The sequence below is a fragment of the Phascolarctos cinereus genome, unplaced genomic scaffold (assembly GCF_003287225.1).
Source record: "Phascolarctos cinereus isolate Bilbo 61053 unplaced genomic scaffold, phaCin_HiC Scaffold_726;HRSCAF=1367, whole genome shotgun sequence".
Lineage (NCBI taxonomy): Eukaryota > Metazoa > Chordata > Mammalia > Diprotodontia > Phascolarctidae > Phascolarctos > Phascolarctos cinereus.
The window spans coordinates 385,191,214-385,211,561 of NW_027556098.1; the positions used below are offsets into that span (position 1 = coordinate 385,191,214).

Consider the following 20,348-nt stretch of genomic DNA (forward strand, 5'->3'; position numbering starts at 1 on the left):
TTGATCTAAGCTTTAAGGGACAAGTAGAATTTCAGTCCACAGGGTAGAAATGGAAGGGCCTCCTAAGAGGTAGAGACCAGCATGCCCCAAGACCATGAATAGCAGTGAAGTGATAGAGCTGGCCCTGCCCTCACCCTAGGTCCTAACACACTCCATAGTCCCCTTCTCCCTTTCCAGGCTCCCCAGCCTTTCATGGAGTGAAGAAAGCCTCCAAAAGGATGGGAGGAGCACCTAGTCTGGCCCATGTCTCCAGGCAGATACGCCCTGGTACTTACCATATCAGGCAGAAACTTGACCCATGGTGCCATCTCAGAGCTCCGTACTCGTTCTGCTCCTGTGGTTACTCACCCTTGGCGTGGTTCTGAATGATGACTTTCTTACTGCAGGACCTTCTTTTGTCTGATAGAGATCATAAGTAATTTAGTTTAATTCAAAAAATATTACTAAAACTCCTAGTATATACAATGGCCATCAAGAATCATTAAATGCCTACTATGTGCCAGGCACTGTGCTAAAGTCTGGGGATTCAAAGAAAGGCAAAAGACAGTCCCTTCCCTCAAGAGGCTATAGTTTAGGGGCAGCTGGGTGATGCAGTGGATAGAGCACCAGTCCCGGAGTCAGGAGGACCTGAGTTCAAATCTGTCCTCAGACACACAAAACTCACTAGCTGCGTGTCTCTGGGCAAGTCACTTAACCCCAATTGCCTCATATTAGAAAAAAAAGCAAACAAAGAAACAAACAAAAAGAAGCTATAGTTTAATGGGGGAGATATAACATGCAAAAAAAATATGTACAAACCAGCCACATACAGGATAAACTGGAGATAATACATAAAGGGAAAGCATCAGAATTGAGGCATATCAGGAAAGGCTTTCTGTAAATAGTGGGATTTGAGATGAGATCTGACGTAAGCTAGGGCCTCCAGGAGGTACTGACGAGCCAGGAGAGCATTCCAACCATGGGGGAAAGCCAGAGAACATGACCGGAGTTGGAAGATGAAGATTCTTGATGGAGGAACAGCAAGGAGGTCATAGTCACTGGATTGCAGGGTATATGTGCATATGATGGTGAGAGTGGTATATAAAGTATAAAAAGGCTGGAAAGGTAGGAGGTGGGGAGTCTGGTATGAAGGTCTTCAAAGTCCAAACAGAGGACTTCATATTTGATCCTGGAGGGGATAGGGAGCCACTGGAGTTAATTGAGTTGTGGTTTAGATTTAGTTCTCAAAGAGGACTATGACATCAGGAAGATGATGACATGATTTGAAATTGAACTGGATTTGAGTGAGGCAGGGCTGTGCAAAGTCACCAGCCTCACTTTCTCCTCCGGAGCCATCTGGGTCCAGTGGCCAGATATAGATCAGGACAACTGGAGATGGCCCAGGATGCAGTGGGAGACCTTGGCCTTTTAAGCTAATGTCTTCCTGAGTTCTCACTCTTTTTTTGAAGTGGTATTATCCATGTTTTGCTGAGATACAAATATATATCACGTTCAAAAAGCATTTTGAAATGGTGATTCACCCATTGGGCAAGGGCTTGTTCTAAACAACCTTGATAATACCTTCTAACTTTAAAATTCAATGATTCTATGAAATATGTACTAATATATACTCTATCTCATGCTTCTTCTCTATGAGCTAACAAATTATCTAAAACATATGCATAAAACACACAGCCATCACGATTTAAATTAAAAAAAATCATCTTAAATTTGAAATAAAATACAACAGAAAAAGCTTAGATGATTCTAATAGATCCTTAATTTGTTTCCCTGCCTCCAGTCTCTCTTCTCTATAATTTATCTTCCATACAGATGATAAATTGGTATTCTTTTTTTTAGCTTTTTTTATTAATTTATTTTAATCCATCAATAATTACTTCCACAAGCTTTTGAATTTCAATCCTTTCTCCCCCTCCCTCCCCACCTCCCTCCCCAAGATGGTGTGCAATCTGATATTAGCTATATATATACACATTCTATTTAAACACGCTTTCACATTAGTGATGCTGTAAGGAAGAATTAGAACCAATAGGAGGAACCACAAGAAAGAGAAAACAAAACAAAACAGAAGAAAAAATAGCAAATAGTATGCTTCAATCTGCATTCCAACTCCATAGTTCTTTTTTTTGGGTGTGGATAGCATTTTCCATCATGAGACTTTCGGAGATGTCTTAGATCCTTGCATTGCTGAGAAGAGCTAAGTCTATCAACATTAGTCATCACACAATGTGGCTGTTACTGTGTACAACATTCTCCTGGTTCTGCTCACTTCACTCAACATCAGTCCATACAAGCCTCTCCAGGTTTTTCTGAAGTCCGCCTGCTCATTATTTCTTATAAGTTCCCATTTTGAGTGAGATAACACCCATTCAATGCATAGGCCTGTTTAAGAAGTGAGTCAAGGTGCCCACAAGTGGGCACAACACCCTCAGGTAAGAGCGGAGAGGAGAGGAGGAGAGAGGAGGGAAGAAAATGGAAAAGGAAGGAAGAGGAGGGGAGAGGGTGGAGAGGAGGAAGAAGGGGGAAAGAAGGGGAGAGAAGAGGAGGAGCTGAGTTGCCCAAGTGGAACTAGCCAGCTGGGTCCCTATTGGGTCAGCCTGGACTACCCACAGGTTATGGTTTGTCCTTCCTTGAGCAGGGGAGAGCTATGATTGAACCTTAGATTTAGGCAGAGCACTCTGGCAACTGAGTGGAAGGTGGACTGGAATGGGGAGAGGTTTGTCCAGGCGGATCCACCGGCAGGATGTTGCAATACTCCAAGGGTGAAGTGATGAGGATCTATAACAGGATGGTGGCAGTGTCAGGGGAGAGAAAGGGAAGAGTGCAAGAGATTTTGTGCACGTAAAATCAACAGGTTTTGGCAACAGATTGATATTGGGGGAGGGGTGAGAGATAGTGAGAAGTCAAGAATGATGCTTAGGTTGTGAGTACGGGTTACTGGGAAGATGGGGTTACCTTCAACAATAGAAAGAGGGAAGGATTTGGGGAGGAAAATAATAAGATCAGTTTTAGACATGTTGAATTTAGGATGTCTATAGGACTTCAAATTCAAGATGTCTGATAGGCCGTTGGAGAGGCAAGACAGGAGATCAGCAAAGAAGTTGGGGTAGATAAATAGATTTGAGAATCATCAGCAGAGAAATAATAAATGGATTTATAGAGATCATAAGGTGAAGTAGTGATGAGAGAGAGATGAAAAGGGGGTCCCAGGGCAAGCCCTTGGAGAAACCTTTAACTGCTTAGCTGGGTTAAAAATCAGAATAGAAAATAAGGAATGATCAGGTAGATAGGAAAAGAACCAGGAAAGAGCAGAGTCATGAAAACTTAGAAAGAAGAGAGTACCAAGGAGAGGAGGGTGATCACTAGTGTCAAAGGCTGTTGAGAGGTCTAGAAGGATGATGCTTAAGAAGTCATTAGATCTGACAATTAAGAAACCATTGGTCTCTTTGGAGAGAGTAGTTTCAGCTGAATGATGAAGTTGGAAGTAGGAAGTCAGATTGTAGAGAGTTAAGAAGATAGCAAAAGGACAGGAAGTCAAGGCACCTATTGTAGATGGCCTTCTCAAGGAGTTAAACCACAAAAGGGAAGAGAGACATGGGACAGTAGCTAGTGAAGTTGAATGGATGAAGTAAGAGTTTTTTGAGGATGGGGAAGACCTGGGCATGTTTGTAGGCAGTAGGAAAGCAGCCAGTAGACAAGGAGAGATTGAAAATATGTGTAAGAGTGGAAATGATAGATGAGGTAATCCAATGGAGAAGACAGGAAAACATGAGATTGCATGTACATGTAGAGGGATTTTCTTTGAAAGGAGAAGGACCAGTCCATCATGTGAGACAAGGGTGAAGGTGGAGCCAGTGGCAGAAGGGATCTGGGAGATGTGATGTGAAGAGGAGGGAAGAAAAGGAAGCTCTCGGCAAATGGTCTCTTTTTTCAGTGAAATAAGAGACTTGGCTCATAGCTGAGAGGCTGGGAAGAAGGGCAGCCATAGGTGGTTTAAGGAGGGATATAAAGGTTGGAAGAGTGACTCTGGAGAATGTGACAGTAAATTAATCAGGGAGGTGTGAGAGGATTACTTAGCAACAGTGAGGGCCTATTTGAAACTTGTTCAGTCCTATCCAACTCTTGGTGATGCCATTGGGGGTTTTCTTGGCAGAGATACTGGAGTGGTTTCCTTCTCCAGCTCATTTGACAGATGAGGAAACTGAGGCAAACAGGGTGAAGTGACTTGCCCAGGGTCACACAGCTAGTAAGAGTCTGAGGCCAGATTTGAATTCACAAAGATGAGTCTTCTTGACCTCAGGCCCAGTGTTCTATCCACTGTAAATACCCAGCAGCCCAGTTGAAATTGTGTAATACAAATTTGTAGTGGATCCAGCCAACATTGGTGCATGACTTTCTACAGTTTCATTCAGCTGCACGAGTGTAAGAGCAAAGGCAGCGGATGGTGGGAGTGATCGAAAACTCGAGATTTGGCAGGGCAAGTTCAATGATTATAGCACAAGGGGGCAAGGGAGTCAAGAGAAGATGTAGAATTGAATTGATTCACTAAGGAGTCAAGAGTGAGGCCAGCACCAGAGTGAAGACCTGGGAAAGAACCCAGGCATGGAGGGATTCGAGGTCACAGTGAGAATGAAGATCAGGGTCTAGGGTGGCAAGGCCAAGGGAGAGGTAGAATCACAACAGATTGTGATCAGATAAAGGAATTTCAGAGTTCATGAACCTGGAAAGGGTGCATTTGTGGGCGATAGCAAGGTGAAGGGTATGACCATCTCTGCACATAAGTGCAGTGAGGTGGAAGAAATCGTGGGGAATGAGTAAGTGGAGAAACTGAGAGGTTAGAGTGTTTCAGGGAATATTGATATGGAAGTTGAGGGCAGAAGTTGGGAAGTTGAGGTCTGTAAGCCAGGCACCCAAACTCATTAAAGAAGAAAAAAGAGTACCCTGGAAGTTAGTAGACAATAGCTACCAGAATTCTGATCAGGTAATAAATATGAACTGAGGGACCCCCAAAGGAGGAGAGATTATTGAGTGATGGATAGAAAGAGAGAATCTGGAAGTGGCGATGGGAAGCAAGGAGTACTCCAACCTCCCCACTTGGTCCAGTGGCATTGGGGGGTGAGGGAGAGACTAAGTGAAAATGCAACTGATACTGAAAAGGGAGGGACAGAGGCTGTATTGTCATCAGGAGGGAGCCAGAACTTGGTGAAAGCCAAAAGATGAGGCATGAGAAAGGAAAAGATTTAAGATGAAGCCAAGTTTGTTGCCTTCAGAGCACATATTCTGGAGAGCACAGTGGAAGGGTGGGTTGCTTTAGAATGTGACATTGTGGCTAGAGGTGGGGGGGAGGTGGTAAGAGTGGCTTGAGGGGGAATGGGAATAAGGGAGTGAGCAGTAGGGAATGGAGAATAGGTCTTGTATAATGACAGCTGGTTTAATCAGGTGAGAGTTTGTTAATCATTGGCCAAAGAATTCAAGAGGGTTATTAGTATCTCTAAGGTTGTGTCATCCTAAGAGTATTAGGCAACCGAGATGAGGGAACCATAATGAGGAGCTTGATAGAAAAGGATTTCCTATTCCAGAAGACAAGAGAGGCCAGGAGATCGGTGGAAGGAGCAGGAAGGAATGGTGTCTTTCTGTCACCTACAGGCAGGAAAAGCCCAGGTTAAGAGATCAGCAGGTAATTGTTCTCCTTCCCTCAAGAAGCTTACAATCCAGTGAGCTGAATCTGCTTGGATTTTAAGACTTAATTTTGAAAGGGACCTTAGAGGTCATCTCTTCCAATCTCACATTCAGTAAAGAAATTCTGTCTAAAGCATGTTTGAGAAGTGGGAATCCAGGTGCTGCTTGAATACTTCCAGTTACAAGAAGCTCAGTGCTCTTGCAGTGGCCTTCTAGTTGGTCTCCCTGCCTCAAGTCTCTCCCTACTACTCCAATCTATCTTCCACTCAGTTGCCAAATTTTTTAAAATAATAAATTAAAATGTTACATTGATAAGTATTTATTTTCTATCCCATCACCCCATTAAGAAGGAAAAAAATAGAAACAAAGCTGTTGTAACAAAGGGTTAGCTGTTATCTCCTCCTACTAGATTGTCATCTCTTTGAGGACAGGGGCCATGTTTTTACCTTTCTTTGTAACTCTAGCACTTAGCACAGTGCCTGATACACAGTAAGTGTTTAATAAATGATTATTGGCTGACAGATTGAGTCTGCCCACCTCCCCATGAGTTGACCATTTCAGTCCTAAATGGTCCTGTTAGAAAGTTCTTCCATAAATTGAAATAAAATTATGCCTCTTTGGTACTTCCACCCATCGCCCCTAGTTCTGTCCTCTAAGTCTAATGCCTCTTCCATGTGGTAGAAATGGAATTCGGATTAAGGAATTCAGGTGTTTGAAGAGAATTGTTCACATCCACACAACCACACCTTTTCCCTGGGGAACAAATGGAGGGCAGAAAGACATTGTCTTGGGAATATGAACTTCCAGAAAAGAGACAGTTACTAAAGTCACAGGATCATAGAAATTAGAGCTGGAAGAGACCTCCAAGAACATATGGTGCTGCTATCTGGACTGAGTTCCAAAGAGGGCAATTGATCTGTCCGAGGTTATTACAGATAGTAAATACCAGAGCTGAAATTTATCAACAGAGATAGATCTGAAAGGGACCTTAGAGGTCATTTATTGTGATCCTTATCACAAATAAGGAAAGTGAGGCAAAGAAGGTTAAGGAACTTGCCCATAGTCACAGAGATAGGAAGAGGCAGAGCCAAGACCCAGTTCATCTGACCAGAAATCCAGAACTCTTTCCATTCCACTCAGGCTCTCTGACTCCAAATGCCTATATTCTCCCCACAACAAAGTTATTCCTTCTATCCCTGCTGTCCCTCTCCCCTCCTCCACCTGTGGCTCTCCTGTGAGCCCCAACTAAGATGATCCTAAAAGAGAGGAGAGGTACAAAGACCATGAAGGGGAATTAATCCCCTTCCGCGTGAGAGCTAGTCAGCAGACAGCTGTACATTCTGTCCCCCTCCCTATGGGGCTGCCGTGTTCTTTCCTGAGAGATGGAGCTGTAAACAAACAGCTTTGCGTTGGGAACCTAGGCAGCAGGCGCCAGGGCTGAGGACAAGGCTGGGAGTGGGCGTGGTCTGAGCTCGGACCATCGTGGCCTAGGATAACAGGGTTCAGACCTGGAAGGGGCCTTACATCATAGGCTTATCAATTTAGAGAAGGAAAAGACTTTTAACACCATCTTGTCCAAACCCCTCATTTTACAAGTGAGGAAACTGAGGCCCAGTGAAGTTAATGTTAACTCCTGTCCTCTTAACTACTTAATCTGCTCTTTAGAAAAAGTTATCTATATTCATTGATTCTGTTTTCTTACCTCAAGCCTTTGTGCTCTAGCTTCTGACCCTTTCCAAGGTTACCAGGGATCGTAATCTCCTTATTGTCCAAACTAACGGTGTCTTCTCAGTTGCCATCCTTCCTGGCCTCAGCAGAACTTAACAGTATTGATCATCCTTTCCTCCTGCACATTCTCCTCTTGGTTTAATGATGCCTCTCTGCCTCTGTCTCTCTGTCTCTCCTCTCTCTCTCTCCCTCTTTCTCTGCTTTGTCTCTGTCTCTCTCAGTTCTGCTCTTATCTAACTGCTTGTCCTTCATTTCCTTTGTTGGTTCATCTGCATCCTACGCTCTTGTAAGGGTGTACAACAGTGCTCTGTCCTGTTCCATCTTCTCCTCTCTCTCTACACCCTCTTGTATTGGTCTGATCAGCCCTTGGCTCCAACATGGTGACGTCATCTTGGTCCTCTTTGAGAATGAAGGATGACTACCAACCAACACCCTCTCTCTCGATGATCTCATCTCAGCTTCTATGGGTTTACTTATTAAGCTCTTCGTAGCTGGCTCCCAAATCTAAATGGCCAGCCTCACCCTTTATTTTCTTTCAGAGCTTAGTTCAAATACCAATCTGACACACGAAACCTTTACTGAACTATGCCCCCCTCCCACCCCAGGCCTCTCCACCCTCAAAAAAAAATTATTTTGTATTTATTTTACATATATTTTACATATATTTACATGTGCAGATGTTGTCTCTCTTATGAAAATATAAGTTCCTTGAGGGCAGGTACTCATTCATTTTTATCTGTAAATCAATCAGAAAGCATTTATTAAGTGCCTACGATGGTGCAGATACTGTGCTAAGTGCTGGAGAGAAAACGAAAGGCAAAAATAGGACTTGCCATCAAGGGGCTCACATTCTAATGGGGAAGACTACATGCAAACAAGTAGGTCAAGTCAAGTCAACAACCATCTTTTAAGTATCTACTATGTGCTAGGCACTGGGCTAATGGCTGGGAATACAAAAAACTCACGGTTCAATAGTGACACAACATTCAAACTATGTGCAGATAGGATGTAGACAGGATAAATTAGAGACACTCAAGAGAAGAAAGGAACTAGTCCTGAAGGAGGGGGCTGGGAAAGGCTGCTTCTTGTAGGTACATACAAGATGTAGAGAGCAGATGGGAGATAACCCCAGCACCCAGGACAGTTCCTGGCACAGAATAAGCATTTGACAAATGCTTGTTGGCTGAATGATGAGTTCCAGTTCCACATCACCAGATGCCTGATGGCTGTCTCCAAGTAGATACAGAATAGACAACCCAAATTCAACGTGTTCAACTCTGAACTCAGCTTCAAAAAAAAAAAAGCCTGTATTGATGTCTTTTTTTACATCATCATAATGTTCACCAGTACCCTATCCTTTCTTCTCTTAGTGAGCCATCCCATATAACAAATAGCATTTTTGAAACAAAAAAAGAAAGAGGAAAAAATCAACATGATAGTAATAAAGTTAAAAAATCTGAAAACACATGCAATATGTAGCATTTGTGGGCCTCCCATCTCTGCAAAGGGGTGGGGTGGAGGTGTTTTCTCATCTCTCTTCTTTTGTGCCATGGTTGTCCAGCTAGGTAGCTCAGTGGATAGAGCCCCAGGCCTGGAGTCGGGAAAACTCATCTTCCTGAGGACAAATCTGGCCTCAGATACTTATTAGCTGTGTGACCCTGAGCAAATCACTTCCCCCTGTTGGCCTCAATTCTTCGAAAGTAAAATGAGCCGAAGAAGGACATGGCAAACCACTCCAGAATCTTTGCCAAGAAAACCCCCAATGGGGTCATGAAAAGCCGGACACAACTGAACCAACTGAACAACATGTCCTTCAGAATTTTGCAACATCCACTTTTGATTGTGCGTATATGTGTGCGTGGTTGTTCTTCCTGTTCATGTTGTTGCAGGCATTCTGTATGTTGTTTCTTAGTTCTTCCGACTTTATTCTACATCAATTCATGTACATCTTTCCATGTGTCTCTATATTATACATATTTCATCATTTCTTACGGCTCAGTCATGTTCCATTTTCTTCATGCACAATTTATTATTTAGTCATTCTCCGATCAATAGGCATCTACTTTGTTTCTAATTCTTTGTTACCACAAAAAGAAGTTTTCCTATAAATATTTTGGTGTATATAGGATTTTTGTTTTTATCAATGGCCTTCTCAAGGTATTAACCTAGTTATAGAATCTCTGGATCAAAGCTTATGGGCATTTTAGTCTCTTTATTTGTGTAATTCCAAAATTGCTTTCCAAAATGGTTGTATGCATTCACTATTCTGTCAACAATGCATTAGTGTGCCTCTCTTACCCTCAAACCCTCAAACATTGACTTGATTATTCATGTCATTTGTTATCCTTGCCAATTTGTAGGATGTGAGCTAAAACCCAGGGTTTTGATTTTCATTTCTCTTATTATTAATGATTCAGAGAATTCTTTCATGTAATTGTTAATATTTTGTAATTCTTCTTTTGAGAACTGTTTGTTGTTACCTTTTGACCATTTATTTATTGGAGGAATGACTTTTAGCCACATATATGCACATACGTATGCATATATGTGAATATGTATACATATTATGCGTGTATTATGTAGATTATACATAGAGATATAAATATCTCTTGGGTACCAGACTCTTATCAGAGAAATTTGATACGAAGATTTTTTTTTCCCTTTTGACTGCTTCACTTTTTATCCTAGGTGCGTTAATTTTGTCTGTGCAGAAGCTTTTCAGTTTCTTGTAATCAAAGTTATCTATTTTATCCTTTGTAGCTGTCTCCATCCGTTGTTTAGTTGAGAATCCACCTCTTAGCTGTACCTATGAAAGGTAGGTGATCTATTTCTCTTCTAATTGTTTATGGTGTGATCTTTAATATTAAGGTTGTGTACCTATTTAAAATTTATTATGGAATAAGGCATAAGGTGTTGGTCTAAGTCCAGTTTTTGCCAGATTGCTTTCCAGTTTTTCCAGCAGTTTTTAATCAAATGGAAAGTTCTTTCCTAAATTGTTTGTTTTCCAATTTATCCAAAAAATGGGTATTTGAGTTCCATTGTTTCTGGTCCTCCTTTTTCAAGTCTGTTCCGCTGATCTGCCTCTCCATTTTTTAACCAATTCCAGATGGCTTTGATGACTGCTGTTTTATAATATAGTTTGAGGTCTGGACATGCTATTCTTCATTCATCCCTACTTCTCATAATTTCTCTTGATATTCTAGATCTTTTGTTTTTCCAAATGAATTTCATTAGTATTTTACTAAATTCTAGTCAATTGTCATAGCATTAAAATTGAAAACTGTGGTGGTAATGTCATTTTTATCATATTGGCACATATATCTGGCCACTGGACCCAGAAGGCTCCGGAGGAGAAAGTGAGGCTGGTGATTCTGCGTGGTGCTCCCTCACTTAAATCCGATTCATTTGCATGTCGTGGCATCATGTCCTTGATGTCATGGTCCTCTTCCAGAACGAAAGACAAACAACAACAACATTGGCACAGCCCAACCATGAACACTGAATATTCCTCCACCTACTTAAGTTATTCTTTATTTCTTTAAGGAACACTTTGTAATTAAACCTATACGAGTCTTTTGTGGGCTTTGGTGCATTGATCCCCAAGTTTTTATGCATCTTCTAGCTATTTTCCTTTATTTTATTTCCTCTTGGATTTTGTTATTATTATGTAAAAATGTAGTTGATTTTTGAGGATTTTCTTGTAGTCTGCAACTTTGCCAAAGCTATTAATTGTCTGGATTAGTTTTGTGGCTTGTTCCCTGGGGTTTTCCAAGTAAACAATATCATCAGCAAGTGGAGATAGCTTTATCTCCTCCTTGCCTGTCTTTATGCCTTTAATTTTTTTTCTCTTACCTTATGCTACTACTATCATTTCTAAAACTATGGCAAATAAAAGTGGGGAGAATTGACATCCTTGCTTTATTCCCATAATTACTGGGAAAGATTCTAGCGTATCCCCATTGCATATGATACTTACTTTTGGTTTGAATTCATTTTTTACTTGAATGCACCTTTCCTCCTAACTTCCCCATTTCTTTCAAGGGCATCATCCTTATCCTTCCCAGTCACTCCAGTTAGGAACTTAAAGAGTCATTCAGACTCTTCATTATCCTCCACCCTCCATATCAGCTGCCAAGTGTTGGTTAATTCTACCTTCACAACTTACAACCATTTCCCATTTTTTTCTGCTCACACATCCTAGTTAAAGCCCTCATTACTTTTCACATGCACTATCGCAACAGTTATGCCAACTGGTTTTTAGCCAGCCAGCCCCTTCCCTCTCTGATACAACCTTCACATAACTGCCAAATTGTAGGTCTGGCCATGTTATTCCTCTCTTCAAGAAACTTCAATGACTTCCTGTTGTCTCCTATTTGATTTTTCAAGCCCTTTCCTACCTAGTTCCAACTTATCTTTTAAGCAGATTATACAATTTGGCATCTGTGTGAAGGATGGGTTGTAAAGAGGAGGAAACTAAAGGCAGAGAGACCAGTTAAAAGTCCAGGTGAGAGGTTACAAAGGCCTAAATTAGGATAGTGGTCAAGTGCGTGAAGAGAAAAGGATTGGATGCAAAAGATTTTGCCAAAGTAGAAAAAAGCAAAGACTTGGCAGTTGATTGGATATGAGGGAATGAGAGAAAAGAGAAGGTTGAAGATGACTGAGATTACAATCCTGGGTGACTGAAAGGGTAATGTCCTTAACAGAAATCAGGAAGTTAGGAAGAGGATACAGGTTTGCAAGAAAGTTGAGTTCTAGGGGGCGGCTAGGTGGTGCAGTAGATAGAACACCAGCCCTGAAGTGAGGAGGACCTGAGTTCAAATTTGGCCTCAGACCAAACACTTGACACTTACTAGCTGTGTGACCCTGGGCAAGTCACTTAACCCCAATTGCCTAAAAAAGAAAAAGAAAGCTGAGTTCTGTTTTGGACGTGTTGACCTTAAGATGCACATGAGACATCTAGTGGTTAGTGATGGAATTCAGAAGAGAAACTGGGACTGGGTAGATAGATCTTCTGAATAGAAACAAGAATTCAATCCATGGCAGTGCAGAAAAGGAAGGAAGGAGAACCCGGAATAGAACTCGGAAATACATCCATGCCTAGGGGGTAAGAAGAGGATGATAATTCTGTAAAGGAAGCTGAGAAGTAACAAAGTAGACCGGATAAGACCAGGCAAACAGGGTCATGAAAACTCGGGAAAAGAATATCTAGGAGCAGAGGGTGGGCAGCAGTGTCACATGCTACAGAGAGGGCAAGGAAGACAAGACAGAAATCGCCATGTATGTATAGGAAAAGCAAAGCCATCAGTGACAAAGAGATCATTTTTGTTGAGTGTGGAGGTGCCATGCTGGACTGTAATGATCCAACAAGTGAGTATCATGTGAGAAAATGGAAGCAACGGGCATAGCAGCTTTTTTCCAGGAGTTTGGCTGTGCCCTATAGGATAGCCACTGATGGGGGAGGTATGGTCTCTGCCTGGGGGACTCCTCTAATCTGAGGAAGAATACAAGTCTGATGGAGGAAACACAGTCCCTAACCTTGGGGAGCCCCTGGTCTAAGGGTAGAGAAATAGTCTCTGCCCCCAGGGATCCCCTCACATCTTAAGGGGGAAAGTCTTTGACCTTAGGGAGCCTGAGTCTGATGGTGGGAGATAATCCTAGGTCTGACAGGTTAGGTTGGATTCACAGAGTCACAAATCAACAAAAGTAAATGACTTTGGTACCCCCTAAGTCTGAAAGTGCTGAAGGGGCTACCTCCCTTGTTTCCATCTCCTCCTTCTCTCCCTCTACCTCTCCTCTCTCTCTTTCCCTTCTCTCCTTCCTTCTCCTCCTCCTTCCCCTTTCCTAAACAGATCCTCATGGAAGGTCACTCCTAGTCCAGTACCTCCATCCCTACTTCCCAGTCTCTCTCTTCCTCCTCTTCCCTCCTTCTTCCTCATCCTCCTCTTTCTTCTCTTCCTAAACAGGTCCCTATTGCCATCACACACACACACACACACACACACACACACACACACACATCCCTTTGATTCCTCCATCCTTCCTTCTGCCCCCTTCACAGCCTCCTCCTGTTATCAGCAGGGCTGGAATGCTTCTGGATGAGCTCAGCCTCAGTCTCTGCTTTGGTTTGTTTGGAATGTCAGCACCAACATCTCAGCAGGAAAACCTTCTACCCCCCACGTCCCCACCCACCAGCCCGCCAACCCCCCTCCTCTATCCTGCTACTGCCTGCCAGAGACCTATATTTAGCCAGTGGACAAGAGGGCTGGCCCAGAGCCTGGGGGGCGGCTGAGGGCCTTATAAAGCCCCAATCACCAGAGCCCCAAGCACTCCCTTAGCCCAGCCGAGTGCCCTGCTGTGCCTCCTTGCGGTTCCTGGGACAGAGCCCTCCCCCACCTAGTGAATGAGCCATAAGACCTCCTCTACCTTCCGAGCGGAACACAGTTTCCACTCTTCCTCATCTTCTTCCTCCTCCTCAGCCTCCCACAACCCCCCTGCCCGGGACCTGCCCATGGAGAAGGCTTTGAGCATGTTTTCTGAGGATTTCGGCAGCTTCATGCGGCCCCACACTGAGCCTTTGGGCTTTCCAGGCAAGTTGGGGTGGAAGGGAGAGAAGATAGGAGATCCAGGGAGTTGGGTCTCTTTGGCCCAGCTGGGAGGGAGACAGAGGCAGACGGGTGTTATGCACACCCAGGACTCTATTGGTTCCGGAAGTCTGTTAAAACCAACTCTGCCAGCAGGAGGTGCTATGGGAGCTGGGGTGGGGCGGGGGTGGCCGCAAGAGTAGAAGTGGACAAAGAAGAAAGAAATGGCTAGAAAGGATAGATGAGGATAGTCACGAGAAGCAGCTGTGGCCCTAAAGGGTAAATGGACTTTGGCTAAACAAAGTCCAAAGACCTCATTTGAATTCTGGTTCTGTTACTTGATTCCTGCATTGTCTTGGGCAAGTCGCTTAACTTCTTGGGCCTCAGTTTACTCATCTGTAAAATAAGAGGGTTGGACTAGATGACCTCTAAAGCCTCGTCCATCTCTCACCCTATGATCGGTTCTGACCCGTAAGGAACCCAAGGAAATGAATGGGAATTTGAGGTGAAGAGGGAATCCCAACTGACTAAAGACTGGGGCTGTAGGAAGGAAGATGAGATCTTAGATCCAGGGCTAGAAGAGCCCTCTGGACGAACTCCTTCATTTTACAGATGAGGAAACTGAGGCCCAGGTTACGTGACTTGCTCAAGGTCACCCAGGTGGAAAGACTGAGATTCAAAGCCAGGTCTTCAGGATTCCAGCGTATTGACTCCTTGGAACGATGAGAGCTTAGGGGTGCTCGGAGAGCACTCACTGCTGCTAGTCTGAAGGTGGCCTGGCTGTGGTGGGGGGGGGAGGGGGGGATGGAGAGATGTGTCAGGGTTTAGAGGTAGAAAAAAAAACAGGAGAGGAGGAGTTAGGGAGGGGCTACAGCTGAGAACCAGAGGAGCTGTCTCCTGTAATCACTCTGGAATGGGAAAAAATCCAGATGCCATGGTGTAATGGAAAAAGGGCTAGATTGGGAGTCAGAGAGAGGACGTGGGTTCTAATCAGGCAAGTCCTTCATCTCTGTGCCTCAGTTTCTTCATCTGTAAAGTGAAGAGGCTGCATTAGATTGTCTTTTCCAGTTCCAACATTCTACTGATCATCTAATGGGTGTTTGGGAAGAAAAAAGAAAGGCAGACTCAGCCTCCTCACATTGAGAACTGAAAATCACTCCATCTCCTATTCCCCAACCCCCACCCCTGCCACGGCAGCCCGATCTGGAGGTACAGGCAATATCAAGACCCTGGGAGATTCCTACCAGTTTGCAGTGGACGTGAGTGATTTCTCCCCAGAGGACATCATTGTTACCACATCTAACAACCAGATTGAGGTTCGGGCTGAGAAGGTGAGTGGCACTCTGTCCCAATTAGGCTTGAGTATCCCATCCATCCCTCCTGACCCAGCCAAATCTGCCCTCTTCCTTTGGGATCTCCCCAGACTCTCTCCCCAGACAAAGCTGGCAAGGGAGAGTGGTTAGGAAAACCTAAATGGGATTAGGAGAAGTGGAAGAGGAGAGAAATTAGGTGAGGCAGGGGCAGAAGGCTATCTGGGCAAAGCAGCATGTAATTCACTATAACTAAGCTTGGTCTTCAAGAAGAGATGAGAAGATGAGCCTTCTGACTTTCTTTGCAGAGGTGGGAGACTATGGGTCTGTAATACTGCATGTATTGTCAGACTTGGTCTACATGCTGGTTAGTTCTGCTGAACTACTATTTTCTCCCCTCTTTTATTCTTTGTCACAAGAGAATATCAGTCTGGTGAGGGGAGGGGAAAGGGACATATTTGGAAATGAAGCTAATATCAAAACAAAACATGTCAACACATTTTTTTAAGGGGAGGTGTAACAAGGATTGAAGAGATGGAAGATAAGGGAATGGGGCAGTGTATTGGAGACAAAAGCTGAGACTGAATGGGAGATATACTTGAGAAGGACAGGGAGGAGCCAGATCCCAACGGAGACAGGAAGGAAGTGGGTGCCAGCTCTTACCACAAGCTGCCTCAGAGAGCTGGGAGCCCCTCTTTCTCAGGACTCATAAGCCTAGTTCCCTGCATCTTGAGTGGACCCACAATGTACCCCTGACCCGCCCCTGAAGCCTCTAAGGCTTAGGGGGATGAAAGAAAACATTAAGCAGAGTCCCACTGGAGACAATGCAGGCCCCCGGAACCTCACTAAGGTTTTCTTTTGTCTCACTGCTCATTTCTCAGTAGCAGCCCCAAAACGGGGTGGGGGGGGCTATACGCCAGAAGAAAGAAACATCATATTGGTGGCCCTACTCTGTGTGGCCTTTCATTGGAGGGATCAGAAGGAGGCCAACAACTCTGCCCTGGCCACCTAAGGACACAACAAATCTGTCCGCAACCTATCAATGAATGAATAAGCATTTATTAAGACCGAGTATTTAAAACAGTGATAACTCGTATTTGCATAATTCTTTAAAGTTAGCAAGATTCTTTCCTCGTAAAGAAAGGTAAGGGCTATGTGAGATAGGTGGTGTAAGTATTATTATAACCATTTTACAGAGAAGGAAACTGAGCCTTTGAGAGGGGAAGTGATTTGCCCAAAGTCACTAACAAACAGCTAACAAACATCAGGGCCAGTCCTGAAGCCCAAGTCTTCTGACTGAGACCAGTGGTTTCACAGCTAAGTAGCAGCAAATCCACAGCTATAGCTCTTACCACAAACTACCTCCTCATCTTGTGCCTCAGTTTCCCTATTTGTAGAAGTCCTGTGGGTGGGCACCAGCAATGGTCCAGGAATGCAGCCAGCTCTGAACGATGGACTCTGGAGGACTGGACCAGGTCCTGTTTCCAGGGAGCAGGAAGGGGAAAGCAGCACAGTTACCACCCACAGTTGTCCCTGCAGACGACCCCGGTGCCAGCCCCAGACGGCCCAGGCATGTGCCAGTCCTGATGCCCAGTGGCTGGACATGACTCATGCTCCTTCTTGCCACCATCAGAACGCTATGTCCTGGCCAGAGGCCACTGGGAGGAGCCACCTAGACCTGAGCATTGACCCAGCTTTATGTGGGTGGGCACTTGTTTAAGGCAGGTACCTAAGGAAGGGAAGGGAAGGGAAGGGTATTCCAGGGAAGACACTTCATTCCTACCCAGACTCTTCCTATGGATTCCTAGAGTGGATTCCTGACAACAATATAACCCACCCCCATCCCTAGCACAGAACCTGCATCCCTCTCCCTGAGACCCTCTCTTTCTCCTAGATGAGTCACCAGCCCTTCATTAATCTCCTAATTTAGTCCCCCTCACTGATCCCCCTCCTATTGGAGACTCCATCTCCTCATTGAGCCCCATCCTCTTTGTTGAACCCCGTCTCCTTAACTAATTTCCATTCCCCTCTCTCTAAGCCCCTCTCCTTTTCACTAGGCCCCATTTCCCTCTGATTCCCCTCTATTGAGGTCCTACTCCCTACTTGATCTCCATCCCCTTTATTCCGGCCCCATCCTCTTCACTCCCTCCAACACCATGTAGAGCTTCTCACCCTGCTCGCTTCACCTCCATCCCATTGGCGGAGGCCCCCCTGTACTCCTCCCCACCCCATCCTGGGCCTGAGAATATTTTAAATGTGTTCAATTGACAAAAAAAAATACCAGGACACATTGTACAAGCTCTTAAGTGCTGGCCATGGTCAGGTGCGCTTAACTTCTGGCCACCCTGCCCTGGCCACACCCTCCTCACTGCCCCAGGACACGGACCTATGTTTTACAGGGTTTAGGGAGAAAATGGAAGATTGTGAGGTCCTTGTTTCCTTTGTGAAGGTCACAGCAAGGCCAGAGTGACTTGTATTGACCTCTTGCCTCCTCTACCCCCAGCTGGCCCCAGATGGTACTGTCATGAATACATTCACCCACAAATGCCAGCTCCCAGAAGATGTGGATCCCACATCCGTGACCTCAGCCTTGGGCGATGATGGGAGCCTCACCATCCGTGCCCGACGCCACCCCCACCCGGAGCACGTGCAGCAGACCTTCCGAACTGAGATCAAAATCTGAGCAGGCCACAGCGTGGAGCCTGCGCGGCCTGCCCAAGGGAAGTGTCCTCCTCTGTTTCCCCCCACTAACAGGCCCGATAGAAAAGCTTCCTTTCTCTCCTCCCCATCCCCAACTCTTGGCTGGGGCTTGGATGGAGCTCCAGGTTCCAAGTCTTAGATCTTGGTCCTGGGATCTCAGTTCCAAGCCTCTCAACTCCACTCCCCAACCCTGTTTCCAGCTCCCCCTTCTGTGGCCCCTGGTGGGTCACTCCAGAAGCCCAGGGCACTTGATTTAGATTGGGGCAGAAACTGTGATCCTCTTTACCACCCCTAGGACAGGCCTACCCCTGTACCCCATGTAAGTTCTAGATCAATACATTGGGACTCATGCTCAGTTGGCTCTGGGTGCTAGATCTGGACAGCTTAGAGCAGAACCTCACTCGAGGGGTGTTCTCAACCTCTGCGTCAAGAAACTTGGAGGGAAGAGGGAGCTTTGGAGAAGGGGCTTGGTTCCTGGGATCCGGGACATGATTGAGACTAACAGAAAATATTCTTAGAGCATCCTTCAGTCCCTCCTGGGTCCCAGGTATATGGGGGAAACCAAAGTAGGAGTGAGGGGTCCCTCAGTACCAGTGTGTAAAATAAGACTCTTTCCCTTTTTCTTAGGACTGGAAGTCAGATATGGTTAGAGGTACATCCAAGCGAGGTGGGGGAATCTCCTGGGAAGGTCTGAGCCTTGGCCCAAGCAGGCGCTCTTCTCCCATTCGATCCCCTGCCAATGCCTTAGTGGATCGTCCTTGTCGCAGCACCAGCACAGTGCTGAGAAAGGGAAGGGGCCGGTAGTTACAGCAATAGATCAATAAGCAGTTATTAAGTACCTGCTATGTCATGGCTACCCCTTCTCCCACCCCCAGTGGCCCTGTGTCCTTAAGACATCCTAGGTCAATGAAAGAGTACTGCACCTGAAGTCAGAGGACCTTAGCTCAAATCTCATACCTGCTCTCGGTCACCTGTGTGACCTTCACCAAACCTCCTAACCCCTCTGAGCCTCAGTTTCCTCAGTTGTAAACTGAGTGGATCAGACGATAGCTCTAAGGTCCCTTCCCATTCTCTGGCCTATGCTCCTTTAGAGCCAATCCCAATTCCACAACCTGACTCGGGCTTGCCATGATACACCTGCTGTGCCTCCCTCCATCCCCAAAGCCTTCCCTCTGCTCCCTGTATGCCAGCCCAGCAGCATTGGTCTGGACCTCTGGGAGGCTGGACCTCAACCTGGCCAGAAGAACGGAGAGAGGCATGTGGGGAGACCTCAGGGTAGGGGCCCCACTTACTGTGTCCTCTCCTCGGTAGGTCTCCAGCTCCCCTGGACTTCTCCCTGGCCAATGTCTATAAATCCAACTAGACAATGCAGTTTCCTTCTGGCTTTACCATCCAAGGAGCCTGCGGTAGGAGGCAAGGGGAGACCACGGGGATGGCAGGTAGTCCACTTTCTGTGGACAAATAAGAATAATCTTAAGAATGTATCATTTTACAAAGTGCTTTCCTCACAAAAGCCCTAGGAGGCAGACAGGGCAAGTAATCCTCCTTCCATTTTTCATAAAAGGAAACTGAGGCTTAGTGTTAGGATTGCTCCATGGCCAGTAAGTGTCCAAGCTAGACCTCAAACCTAGGCCTCCTGACCCCAAGGCCAATACCCTTCACTGTGGCAGGCTCCAAGGTCATCACACAACCTCCTCCCCCTCCCATCCCAAGCTGAGCTCTGGCTCCCTGGCTCCCTCTCTCTTCAGACCCAGTGTCATCCTATGGGGCTCCTCCCCTGGCCACCACCTGTGCCCTGGGGCAGGGAGAGCTGCCCATCACTGTCCTGTCTGTATACAGGGATTTTTCTAACCTGGGTCGGTTCCTGGTCAATTATTTATGACTCCTGCTGTCTGCTGCCTGTCGGTCTCAGCCTCAACCCCTGGAGAAACAATAATGATCAAAATTGACATTTGAATGGTACTCTAAGGACTGAAGCCAGCTTTACTTAGAGTGTTCCATTTCAGGCTCCCAATGGCCCGTGAGGGAAGCACTATGGGGGACGGGGAAGGGAATAAACGTTTATTTATACAGCGCCTACTGTGTGCCTGGCACTGTGCTAAGCCTTTTACTATTATCTCATTTGATCCTCTCAAAAACCCTGGGAGGGAGGTGTTCTTATTATTCCTATTTTATAGATGAGAAAACTGAGGCAAACAGGGTGAAGTGACTCACCCAGGGTCACACAGCTAGTAAGTGTCTGAGGCTGGATTTGAACTCAGGTCTACCTGATCCCAGACCTAGTGCTTTATCCCCATTTTACAGATGAGGAAACCAAGACTCAGAGAGGTAATACAGAAAAAAGAGTGCT

General features: G+C 45.3%; 1 protein-coding gene and 1 long non-coding RNA gene across 2 annotated transcripts; one reads left to right on the forward strand and one right to left on the reverse strand.

Annotated features, from left to right (window-relative positions):
- Positions 1-282: 282 nt before the first annotated feature.
- Positions 283-17,657, reverse strand: LOC144454220 (uncharacterized). The gene is made up of 3 exons (XR_013482540.1): positions 17,580-17,657; positions 16,651-16,776; positions 283-399 (listed from the first exon to the last, which is right to left on the reverse strand). It is a non-coding gene; the product is annotated as an uncharacterized LOC144454220 (long non-coding RNA).
- On the forward strand, positions 13,716-20,073 carry HSPB7 (heat shock protein family B (small) member 7). The gene is made up of 3 exons (XM_020973116.2): positions 13,716-13,994; positions 15,186-15,319; positions 17,802-20,073. The coding sequence occupies exons 1-3, from the start codon at positions 13,808-13,810 to the stop codon at positions 17,979-17,981; spliced, it is 501 nt and encodes a 166-aa protein (XP_020828775.1). The 5' UTR covers positions 13,716-13,807; the 3' UTR covers positions 17,982-20,073.
- The last annotated feature ends 275 nt before the right edge of the window (positions 20,074-20,348 follow it).

Coding starts and splice junctions, on each gene's coding strand:
- HSPB7 (XM_020973116.2), top strand. CDS start 13,808: ATGAGCCATAAGACCTCCTCTACCTTCCGAGCGGAACACAGTTTCCAC. Junction 13,995..15,185: donor TGAGCCTTTGGGCTTTCCAG/GCAAGTTGGGGT, acceptor CTGCCACGGCAG/CCCGATCTGGAGGTACAGGC. Junction 15,320..17,801: donor TTGAGGTTCGGGCTGAGAAG/GTGAGTGGCACT, acceptor CTCTACCCCCAG/CTGGCCCCAGATGGTACTGT.